The sequence below is a fragment of the Ambystoma mexicanum genome, chromosome 7q, assembly GCF_040938575.1.
Source record: "Ambystoma mexicanum isolate Mex_15411 chromosome 7q, UKY_AmexF1_1, whole genome shotgun sequence".
NCBI lineage: Eukaryota > Metazoa > Chordata > Amphibia > Caudata > Ambystomatidae > Ambystoma > Ambystoma mexicanum.
In genome coordinates this window covers 900,616,668-900,629,456 of record NC_090941.1, presented here as the reverse complement: position 1 = coordinate 900,629,456, position 12,789 = coordinate 900,616,668, and the positions used below count along the sequence as shown (strand labels likewise).

Sequence of the window (12,789 nt, the reverse complement as noted above, 5' to 3'; positions counted from 1 at the left end):
TGCCTTCCGTAGGTATTCTCTGTTCTGCTAGGTCTCGTAGTGGGGCAGACATCACCTGTAGTAGATTGTCTGCCACTAATCGTTGTTTGTCTTGTTCAGTGTGATGTAGTTTGCCTTGCGGGTCTCATAATCCCACGATCATGTTTCTCCTTTTAGTTTTTGCAAGTTTGGCCACTAAGAGCTTGTTTGCTTTATGGCTCTTTGCATAATAAAACTGCTTGGTCTTTGCTAGTGAGTGGGCTGTGTGTTCCGCGTAGTGTGCTTCTACCTTGTTCTTTGGTATACGGATAGCCTGCTGAGTTTTTGCAGACCAGCCTCTCTCCTTATGGGATTCTTCAGCTTTCCTAAGTTGTTCTTCGAGGATCAGCCGTGTTACTGCCTTCATAGCGCCCCAGGTGTTAGCAGGGGGAGTGTCTTCGCTAAGGTTTTCTTAAAAAAAAACATTTGATTGCTGTCGCTATGGAGTCCCGTAGCGGCATCTCGTTGAGCATCGGATCGTATAATGTCCAACTGCGTCAGGCCATCGGGGCAGGGTCTTGTGCTCGAATCTCCATGGAAACCGGCATGTGGTCCGAGATTATTCGTGTAATTTGTTGGTGAATGCAAGCAATTGTGGTGAGATCAGGAGGTGGTCTATTCTGGAGAAAGTTCTGTGCACATAGGAGTTGAAGGAGAAGTCTTTTTCTGAGGGGTGGAGTACTCGCCATGAGTCCACCACCTCAAGGGATCTGAATAGCTGTAAGAGAGCTAATGCTAAAGTAAAGTCCCCCGTGGATGGCTGTGGGATTTGTCTTGTGTTGGGTCCGGGACTCCGTTGAAATCCCACCCCAATCACTATCCCTCTAGAAAGGAGAGGGCGGAGCTCAAGGCCTCATAGAAAGCAGCTTGGCCCGTGTTTGGGGCAACAAATGGATATAGCTGTCCCAATAGCAGACATTTTATTGCTATGAATCGGCCTTCAGGGACCCTTTCTGTATCCAGGATTTGGGGATTAGCCCTTTCTTAAAAAGAATTGCTGAACCTCCTTTTTTTGGTGCCATTGGTGGCAAAAACCAGTTTTGGGAAATGTGTCGAGTGTAGACGCTGTACGTCGGTTGGTAATAGGTGAGTTTCCTGCAGCATAATTACTGCCGCATTTTCGTCTTGGAGTCTTTGCAGGATTCATTTGCGCTTAGCAGGAGAATTCAGTCCGTTGACGTTTAAGGAGAGTAATGGTGAGTGAGAGGATCTTGGATGGGAGGAGGGGCTGTTGTCGGATTCGGAAGGGAGGAGCCGGAGGGGTCTAAATCAGGCAACATGTAAGACAGTTATTGGCGCTTTCCACTCTGCACGTGAAGTTTTTAGCTTCCGTGCCCAACGGGGGGGACCAAGCTTTAACTGGGGGGCGGGGGAGCCAATTTCGTCAATCTGGCTCCACCGCTGGCCAACTGGGCCAAACAATTGTTCATAGCCAGTATGGCTAAAACAAAGAGCAAACATTGCATCGCGTTTCGAGGACTCCTGGGTGGACAGTACCTCGGAACTGGGCATGGGCCGTGGGTGGGGAATGGCCCGCTGCCATTGCTGTATGGACTCTTCTGTGTTTTTCTAGGTGGTTGAGTTTTGTTGGGCAAACAAGGTTGTTTGAGTCTGGGTCAATTCGTAGGATCGATCTATGGGCAGACCAGGGAATTGTCGCTGGCTTCATGATGTTTGGAGATTATTGTGGCAGGATACCTGTACACCTCTGTGCAGGCTCATCTTCTTTTCTGAAATCTCGGGACCTTGGGCCATGTGTTTTGTCTTTTTTTTTTTTTTTTTTTGGTGGTAATGTAAGGGTTGTTTCCACAGTGTTTTCCGAGGTTGCAGGTGATTGGGATTTTGGTGAGTTTGGCTGCATGATCTTTTCTGCATCGTCAATTTGACTGATCCTCCTCAGAGTACCCTTATAAGTGAATTGTATGGCTGTAGGGAATAGCCATCTGTAGTGGATTTGTTGATCCTGGAGGAACAGCGTCGGGGATTGGAGGGATCTCCTTTTTTTTGTAGAGTGAGGAGGGATAGATCTGGAGGAGAGGGCCCTGAAAAGAGAGTTCGTCCCTGGACCGAGCGATGGCTGAAATGGCCTCTTTTTTAGTGAAAAAGTGAACCCTGGTGATTACATTGGGGCTTGGGGGGAGAGTCTGATTCTACTCCCCGGCGGGGGTGTAGTCTGTGGGTGCGATCAAGAAGCAGTTGTCCACCACATAGTCCACCAGTTTGTTATCTGGGAATGAGGACGGCCCTCCTCGAATTCAGAGGTTGTTGCGTCATGCTCTGTTTTCAAGGTCTTCCTGCTTGAATTCCAGGATCTCTCATTTGTCCTGTAGAGTCTGAGCGTTGAACTTCACTTAGGGTAGCTGCTTGGTCCTCGGCCCAGTCTTCCATCTCCCCCAGTCGTTGTTCGACTTCAGTCACCCTTTGGTCGGTGTGCGCTAGTTTTGTGGAGAGTTCAGTCATACAAGATCTAAATTCGACTTTGATATCAGTCATAAATGCCCTAATATCGTTCTTGGTCGCGAGGGAGGCGGGGGCAGAAAGCTCTATTTCTTGCTTTTTATCAGCTGATAATAACATCACAGCAATGTCTGGGTTTTTGCCAGATTTCTGTTTAGCCATGGTGGTGTTTGTGCGTAGCAGGGGCGCTGTAGTGACTTCTGGGTAGGATATAGTGACTAAGCAATATATCTGGAAATGGGTGTCCATATACCGTTCCCACGTCGGTCTAGTTGTTCAGGGAGCAGAGGTTTGTTGGCAAGAAAAGGGTACTGCTGGCAGGGAAGGACTCCACACTCTCAGGGAGTGAGCGATGATGAAAAGGCTTGCTTGAGCTCCCTTGAGCACATGGGAGAGAGGAGAGGGCTAGGACGTGGGCCAGGGCGCCCCAGGAGCTGATCAGGAAGAGGGGGATTGAAGAGGGAGAGCCGCCAGGAGTATGGGGTCAGGCGCGCCGTAAATGTCGATTAGAGTTGTTCACCGTTCTTTTTCAAGGAGTGGCAGTCTCAATCTGCTTAGTGGGGGTCTTCGAGGAACATAAGGACTTCAGACAGTGTGAGATGGGGTGTCCAAAATTGTTGACTTGGCCGGAGCCCCGGGATGGGGACCGGGCTGTTTCGTTTTGGATGTACAATATATTGGTATGGTCCTGGTAGGGACAGGCAAGGGAAAGGTTCCCAGCTCCTGCGTCACTGGGTTCCTTCTGCCGTTTGGGGCTCCCACCACCAAGTTGGGCCCAAGAGCTGGAGGGCACCGTCCCCTATGTTGTCAGGTGGGCCAGGTTAAGGGCATAGGTGGAGTGGGCTGCTCCTTCACCAGATATTTGGCCGGGGGGGGGGTGGGCCCAGAGGTGAGGGTCAGGGGCGGAGTGGGCCCTTTGTCGATGTTGGAGTGGAGCGAGGGGAGAGCTGCAGGACCCCCCCACTCCGCCACCACTGGTGCTGTTGCAGAGCTCGTGCAACCTTACCAGTGTGGGAGCGCTCATCCCCCACCGATGCAGGTGCCGGAGAGCTGGAGCTGGCGGCAGGCTCTGGAGGGGCTGAGGCGCAGGTTCTCTGCAGTGCTACCACGGGGGTCCGGTGTACTGGAGCGCGGGTGTTTACCCCTGCATTGGTGCAGGCATCTCTTGGGAGTGTCCTCTGTGCCTGCACCGTGGAGGAGCTCTGTGGGTTCCAGGTGGGTTGCCCAGCTCAGGACTGCCAGCTCCAGGCAACAGAGCGGGACCCAGGGCGGGCCGGCGGGCTTGTGTAGTCTTAATCGGAAGATCTCTCCTGCATTGGGGGGGAGGGTGTTATGGGGGGGGAACTCTGGGAATCAGCGCCTCACCCTGTTCCCCCTCACTCTCCCAGCAGTCTCGGGCTTGCCGCTCCGTCCGCCATTTTGGAATCGGCCCCGTGGGTGGTAGTGGGGCCGCGTGACAGATTTCACCCGAGTCTCGTTGTTGCAGGATGAATCGGATGGTGCTGCAGGTGCCTCAAGGATTTCTTATCGCCCCAGAATGTTGACTTATGTCATGTTAAGCTAGATCCACCTTAAAAAGTAGAAGGCAGCGGGCGTCCCACGAGGCCATCAGGAGTGTGACTGCATCGCCGGGGCTCCAGGCCATTCCCCTTTTCAAATTGTTTTAAAAATGTGTTTTTCCTATATTTATATTAGTTTTTGCTGATGGGTAGTGGTGACTTTTACCTATACGCCAAAACCATTGTATTGGAGTAAAATTAGGAGGAGAAGACAGGTTTGTCAGTGTTTGATTATTTACCCACCCACTGCACATACCTGTCCCTTCCTGAACACAATCCCCTGGAATTTGTTTGTGCTAGCTTTATTCACCAGAACCTCAAACCTTGAGCCATACTGTGCCTGACACGGTTCTTTCTAAGCAGTCTTCTTAAAGATCATTGTAAATATGCTGTTGGTGTAAAAAAAAAGTGCCCTGACCAAGTGTGTTCTGGCATCTGTTCCTTGCACTGAAGTACTTGAAAGGCCTCTTTGCAGTAAAAGGCAAATATGTTTTATTGTGCATGGCTGGCATTTGGTTGGTAGCATTGCACCATTATCCATATGGTAACCTGCACCGTTTTTCAGAAAGCACTGCAAAATATTTTCACTCGTCACCATGGGGTGAGTTCAATTCTCTTAGGTTGAGCCTGTAAACTAAGGCTCTCCCCACAGGTCTAGTGGGAATGTTACATATTTGTGATCCGTGCATATGTTACTGCCATGATCAAGCACCATCTTTCTTGTGTAGATTCCTATTGAGGTTAGTGGAATGCTGAGGTTAGTGGAATGCTGTAGTCCTGTGCAACAATGCATGGTGGGGAGGGGGTGGGTAATTGAGCTGTTATCCGTGGCTTTTGAACCAAAAGGTTTATACAAATTCTTCTCAAAAATAGAGTTCTGACACAATGTAATGCTAAAGCTAGTCTCACTCCTCTCCTAGGGCAATAATTATTCAAAGTTCACTTGGTACCAAAATGTTGATGAGGACAAATGTTACTTTGAGAGTCAGTTGGAGCACAATTCTTTGGAGTCCACGATCCCTGATTTGCAAATGTGAGGGTTCCATGCCCCCCTGAAAAGGTCTTGAGGTCAGGAATGGGGCTGGTGATCCTTCCCACACTAGCTTCTGTTTGTGACTCATTGACCCAAGTGATGACTCCTGGCCCACATCCCCTGCCCCTTTCCACACAACTGTGGTCGGGCAGAGGACATCGCAGGTGGAGGTGTTCAACTTAGCAGGCTTGTGTGCGATAAGTTTTAGCCACTGGTGCAGGAAGGCAACAAATAAAAGGTAACTGGAGCCGTATTATTGCTTAAGCTATTACATAGCAGAACATTTTGTGAAGGTGTTTGCCAGAGTGCAGGTGATGTAAATTTTCTTAAGATACCACCTTCTTTGGACAAAATTGGAAAAATGTAAGATTAATATTTGCAGATGGCACTCAGATACATTGTTAGTATTGTTTGGTGTATTTTGGAAAAACATTGTTGCTTATGTCTTCACAGGATGATACTATGAGCATAGAAAGTGGGACGAACACTGAGCGTCCAGATACCCCGACAAACACCCCCAATGCGCCTGGTAGGAAGAGCTGGGGTAAGGGGAAATGGAAGTCCAAGAAATGTAAATATTCCTTCAGATGTGTTAACAGCCTTAAGGTATGTGCAGTTGTGAGTTGGGAAGATGTTGAAGCAATTTGTATGTCAGCCGTCCAGTCCCTCTTGTGGTAACCTCATCCATGGATGTATTTTTACAATTTTGGTAGAACCATTATCTGTCTTGGATAGCTGCTGATCAGGGCCTTCAACTTTTGAAGAAAACTAGTAATGGCATTGCATTTTCTGTAGACTTTTATTTTGGTTACGTTTAAATGTTTTTTTTTTGTTTCTAAAAAATGTTCTTTAAAAAGATTCTCTTCACTGAATAACGGTTCTAGGCCTACCACCGTGGGGATATTTCCATGTGTAATTAAACACAACCCACCCACCTGTAGTACTGTTATCTTTTTGTTGCTCATACAGGTTTGGCATTCCTCAAAGTGTGAACCACTGCTTAAGAATTTCTTTTTATCTTTGTCTGCTAGTGTTTGCGCAACTTGCATTTCTGTACACTTTTTTTGTGAGGATTAGGGGTGAGTGTATGTTGCACCAGTTCTCGGCAGTCTGGTACCTTTTCTGTACCATCTGCTAGATTTCTCGCTGTCGGTACAGGAATGTGGGTCAAACATTTTACGCATAGTCTTGTACTGTGACTGAGTTCCCTGTCATTTCTTTTACATTTATTCTCAACCTGCAGTTTGATCACTTCCATCCATTACAAACTTAAGGGGCAAGAACCCTACCAGTGGAAAAAGAGTACTACTCAATAGTTTGCTCAATGAGTTTTAGACCCTGTTTTTATAGGTTGTATATAAAGGTGGGGTATTCAAGGAGAGAGGTTCTGCAACAGGGGTTTCGTCCGATGAATCGACTCGTCTAAACACTTGGTCTCATTTCAAGTGTCAAAAAGAGTATTCCCCATCCTCCAAAAGACCGTAGATCCAAAAGACACTCGGTAATCTGTGCCACGTGTTAATTTATTGCTATGACTTTGTGTCCAATGGTTAACACGTGTTTCGGCCTTCAAAACAATACACATAACTGGTTACACCATCAAAAATGTTTGTACCTCTGTCTCTTGCAATGAAGAAAATTGTCAACTGTCAGTTTCTGGTTAATCGCTCGTTACAGAGTACAGTTCCCCTTGGGGCTGCGATCCCTGTAGGATTTTCTTTTTTCCCCTGTGTTTCGGCATTGGTGCATTCTTTGACTAACCAGTATATTTCCATTTTACAGAAAGGACCCATCTGTTTACATTTACACATGCAAGACGTAGAAAAAGGGTTGGAGTAGGATTGGATTAGAAGGTAAAGGAAAAATAAGTATTGGAATAAATAAACAAAAAAGAAAAAATATTATTTAGAACTACTGAAGTCTCCCCACATCTAAATATAAAAAAAACTTCCAACATATTAACATGCCCAATGTCATTCTTTTGGGAAAGATAAAGCCACTGTATTATGACGAACATTGGTATCCTAGTGTAGTCCTATAATCAAGATCGACATCCTAGAATAAGCCAGAAAGATAACTTCTTCATGTCAGTTGACAATAATGTCTAGATGGCACTATAATCATTCCTCACGTTACTTGGACCCAGGCACGTTATTTATCCTCATACCAGCTTGTTCATGAAAATTCTGTCCTCACCTACAAATTGTGTTAGAACATCTTCCCCGTGTCCTATATGAGCCTCTCCTACCTTAAGTCCACAAACCTATTTTAAATGCTTTACTCGCCAAAAACGTTTGCACCTCGGTCTCTTGCAATGAAGAAAATTAAAATGTCAACTGTCAGTTTCGGGTTAATCCCTTGTTACACTGTTGAAATCAACATTGAGTACCAATTTGTACTAGATAAACAGAAATCATACTGCGGTCCATATAGATCTACAGTCAACTGATAAATGGTGAGAGCCTAAAATGAATTGGCCCTCCCCCCCGCAATCAAACCATAATCTTTGGTCTGACATTCAAATTCTATTTAAAATGTTTGAAATGCAACGCCCCCTCACAAACTACCTAGTTGTAGTACAAGTAAACTTCAGCCAAACATTAGGCTCACTAGCAAAATGCTGACTATTTTATAGAAAAAACCCCCACATTAGCCCAGTACCGCCCTCTAACTCCCACTGAGTTTAATTTCTTAAGTCCTGTAACACTGACCTAGAATGTAGTATTCCCATTCCCTCAGATTTACCATAATCCGAGTTCAGTTCCCCTGGTGGCCGGGATTCCTGTAGGAATGGCGGCTGCCATCTTGACTGCACTATTTATGCCTCAGCAAGCTTGAGGCCCTCCCCCCGATTCGACTATACCATTCCCCACGGGGTTGCTACAAAACCGTCAAATTTGCGTTTTCTATTCCCTTCTTACCATGGTTCCTCATTCCTGCTATAATATTATTGCTCTAGTGGGCATTCGGTGGTGCCATTTCCTTCACTATTGCAATGTTGGACAAGTTTAAACACGCACTACTTACAGTTGGTTTTCCACTATGGGATCATTAATAACCGCGATCCGCTGTCTCATTCCTTTTGGACCTAAAGATTGCATTATGTTGCCAGTTATGGCATAAACTGTCGTAGACCTACAAGAAATACCAGACTTGTATCTCAATTAACCCATCATAAATTAAACATTTTTGAACATTCATCATGCTCCATTTTGTACATTGGTTAGTTACTACATTCTCAGTTAACCATCACACAGTTATACCAAACTTCCTAAAACATATATGTTGACCATAACATTTATACATATAATTGCAAAAAGATTATATAAAAATGCACAGGTTCATGGAAAGTTCAATCGTGTCTCAGTTGCCTGAAGTGGCAAATTAATCTCTCCTCCATTTGCAGCAGTAGCCTTTCTTTGCTACCCCCTCTTTTGCTCCGTGTTATTTTTCAAACCAGTTAACTTAATGTCATTTTTGTGTTCCAATCGGTGATGCTTCTGCCAATGAATCGACGGTGGGAATCGTGGGTCCTGGCTGTGAATTGACAGCATGCGTTCCCTTATTCTAGTTCTTAGACATTGAATCGTGCTTCCAATGTAGATCTTGGCACACACAAATGTGATTGCGTAAACAACATAGGTCGTTTGACAGTTTATGAAGTCTGACTTGCCATGTGATGCCTGCAGAGTCATTAAAATGATCTGTTGCGTCTAGTGAATGTTTGCACATTGTGCAGATTCCACATTTATAGAAGTCCTTTCTTGGAGGATTTAGGCAAGTAATGCATGCTTCGTTCATTGGACTCGATAGTAGAGATGGACTCAGACTGTTCTTCAGGGTTTTAGCTCTTGTGAAAACCATATTCGGCTTGCAGCGAGTTCCCTATCCAGCTGTAATAGATGCCAGTGTTTATTAATTATCCGTCTAATTCTGTAATGGCTGTAACAGAATCTTGCATGAGTTTGACCTCAGTTTGATGTTTGTCTGATTCCTGATCCTTTCTTTGTACCAGGGTATCATCCCTCTTCATGCCCGCTGGCTTTAGCCAATGCCGCTTTTACATTATTTGCGTTGTATCCTCTTTCATGACAGCGGTCTGCCAATAGCTTGCTTTCTGTCTCAAATATGTTGTGATCTTGGCAATTGTGTCTGGCCCTGACAAATTCCCCAACTGGTATGTTCCGTACCACTGCATCATGATGGCAGCTGGTCGCATGCAGCATAGAGTTAACCTCTGTTCGTTTCCTAAATGTCCTCGTTCTTAACTCCTTACCAACTATGTACATTTGTAAATCCCAAAAATTGATCTCTTTGGGACTGTGTACATGCCAAAGTCGTTATTGATCGCCTTTATGAAGTCATTGTTCCTGAGAATTACCCTTCCAAATAAATACAATTTCATCGATGTATCTCGCCCATAGTGCTACATGCTCAGAATATTTTGCATAAGTATAGATGATGTGAGTATTCAAATGGCTCCATAAAGAGGTTGGGCAGTGCTGGAGCATATTTCGTGCCCATCGCTACACCTTGAACTTGTTGGTAATATGCGTCATTAAATATTTAACTTGTTATGAATAAGAGTGGCATCCAACATTTCAATTGACATGTTTACATGGTAGTAGTCTGAGGCTGAGCTGCCACTAAATACATACATACATGATTGACTGAAGTGCCAGTTCATGTCTTATAGATGTATATAATGCTTGCACGTCCAGTGTTGCCAGCAGATATTCCTTTTCCCATTAAAATCCTTTGATCATATTTAATATACTGGTGGTGTCTTTCAGGTATGATTTAAGTTGAGTGACAGTCTGTGCATGATGTCAATGTGTTCTGCAAGAGGTTGTGTTGCCCAGCCAATCAGCTCAAGATAGGTTTGGCCTCTCGTGTTGTCGTACTCCTTATGAATTTTCGGCAAGAAGTAAATCATCGGGAGTGTGGGTTCCTTGATGGACAAACACTTTCTCAGAATCTGTTACTGACCATTGTCTGTCATTTATAGATCGATTCCGCTTGGTGGTCGACCACTTCCTTTTTCAGATTTTTCTTAAGTTGTTTGTAGCAGCCGGGGTATTGAGGTGCTGCATTGCCATTTAACTATAATTGTGTGTCCATTAGGACGAAATTTCCCACCTTCTCTGCCTCCTTAACAATCGACATGTCTGTGCTTGGAGCCTTCAAAGCCTGCCTTTCTCGGGTGGACAGGTTCCCCCATTTGAATGCTTTAGTATGATCCCTCCTTAAGTTTGGACCTTCCTTGTTAATGTCATGAATGACTGCTTTCCAGAATGTATTAATGTAGTCTCAAGCTAATTGAGGAACAAACTTCGATTTAGGTTTCAGCTCCTGAACATGTTTGTCGACTGGATTTGCAAATCAGATTCCTCATTTCAAAATCTTCAGGCTCCTCCAGCAATCTCAGCAGGAGAGTGTTCTGTCTGTTATTGTTAGAGAATTGTGCTGAACTTGCGCACTTGCTGCTTTAAATCTCATCACATGTGTAGCAAAACATGTTTTCAATTTTAATTTCCTATGTCAATCTGTAGATCAATCGGATCCAATGCCGTTGAGGGTGCAAAGGATTTCCTCTGTTAAGAACACTTAATTGTTCATTGGTAAGATGTCGTTTAGACAAATTGATGACTAAGTTGTTCCTAGGTGTCTGCTAGTTCCACCCTTCGTGCTTGCTCTTGTTGTTCGTTCATTGGATATGTTGCGAGACTTGGGTTTGATCCGTGGTTACCCCCTCCCCCCCGACCCCCTACTTCCTCTCCTTTTGTTTGGAGTGATTGTGGATGAGCGCTGGTAGCTGAACACAGACTGGCTTAATGGGAGTGATTCTGCTGCCCTTCCTAAATCTCTTGATCTGATACATGTACCCTTAGTTGATGTTGGTCAAAGCGGTTTCTCCTGAGCCCGATGCCTCTGGGTCAGATTCCATATCCGGGCTCCCTGTTAATGTATTTGAGGTACTACTTGAAGAAGGTGAGACCTTGAGATTATATTTACTCTGAAAGGTATATACGCTATCCTCCCTATTCCTGCAGGGATCGTGGCCAGGAGGGGAACTGTACTCCGTGATTATGTGCAACGAGGGATTAACCAGAAACGGATAGTTTACAATTTAATTTTCTTCGTTGCAAGAGACAGAGGTACAAAAGGTTTTGATGGTGCATTCTGTATGACCAACCAGTATGTGTCCGGTTTTGAAAAAGGCCCCTAGGCCGAAAGATTGGGCATAAAGTCATAGTAAAATGCGCCACGTGTTCATTTATTGCTGAGTGCCTTTTTGGGTCTACTTTTACAATCCAAAATGATCATAATCCCATAATGTGTTTATGAAAGTGGAAAGTTCACTGGAGCAATTTGATGTTATTAGCCTGAAAGGACTTTAGTCTATTTCTCATAGGGTTGGATTAACATGTGAACACAATTAAAATAGCCTTCATTTAGAAGACTGTGAGACTCCACAACCTGGCTGCATATTTGTGACAAGCATTTGATGGCAGATGAGAAATAAATGCTTCATAGGGCAGTGTTTTTTTTTTTTGGTTTCTACTTTTACAGACTTGGGGTCGCAAAAGGTGCACTTAGACCAAATAAACCATCAGCTCCCTCTGATGTTGGCCACAAGAATTTCAATAGTATTTAATTCACTGCTTAACCCGTAAGAACTTACTCGGAGCAATGAATGTTGTGCACGAGTGTCAATGTGGTTGACACACATTAGTAACTGGTTTGCGAGCTGTCTGGAGAGGTGTGTTATGGCCTTCATTGCTCATTCAGGCTTACACCCTGGAGAGTCCGGCCATATGCTGAGAAACTTGCAACCAAGATGTGATCTCTTGTTGAACCCTAACACAGAAGGTCTAGAAAAGGCCTAAATGGCAAAGCCCCAATTTGGCATTCTGCAGGGGTCATGTTTGTTGCCCTTGTTTCTAATTTAGATTAGACAATATTTTGCTCTTCTTGACAGTCTGGGTGGCCAGTTTGCAAACTATGCGGACGACACCCAGATACTATTCAAATTATCTGGCAACTACTTGAAGGATGCTGCACCCCCGTGAGCTGTATTTATTACAAAATCCAGGCTTGGATGGCACACAATTCACTGGCACTCAATGATACAAAAACCGAGCTGCTCATTATGGCCTCCGGTCCCCGACTGAAGATGCTCAATCCTCAGTATGCTCACTTTGAGGTTGCGGGCACATAATTACCGTAAGCCAATCAGTAAACGATAGCAGTCATCTTAGATGCCGATCGTTCAATGAAGAAAACTGTATCCCAGATTCGCTCATCGTGCGGACATGTTATCAAACTGCTCCACCATGAGGCCTCATATCTGTAAAGAATAGGTCTCTCATGGCATCATCACTTGTAAACGCACGTTTAGACTATTGCAATAGTCTTCCGATTGGTACATCACAGGGAAACCTGCACCACTATCCAGAATGGTGCCGTTAAAGCTGTGTTTGGCTTATCTTGACAGGAGCACATCACAGCTTTCAGGAGGGAACTGCACTGGCTTTCAGTTAAGCAGAGAATTAGACATAAAATCCTTTTATAAATGTCAGAATCTGGGTGCTCCCCATTATCTTCCTAAGGGGATATCACTGAAACAATCTGACAGTGTTGCGCTCTTCTGATAATCTGTAGTTTAACCAGCTGCAAACCCATTTTAAAAAGTTGCTGACTCCAGTTTTGAATGTAATG

At 44.8% G+C, this 12,789-nt stretch overlaps 1 protein-coding gene across 1 annotated transcript in view; it reads left to right on the top strand.

The window, feature by feature from the left end:
* The window catches only part of EED (embryonic ectoderm development), a 677,001-nt gene that overhangs the window by 55,398 nt on the left and 608,814 nt on the right, over nt 1-12,789 (top strand). Inside the window, exon 2 of the mRNA XM_069639744.1 lies at nt 5,521-5,673. Coding sequence (XP_069495845.1) covers nt 5,521-5,673 — 153 coding nt within the window. The remainder of the gene's footprint in view (nt 1-5,520; nt 5,674-12,789) is intronic.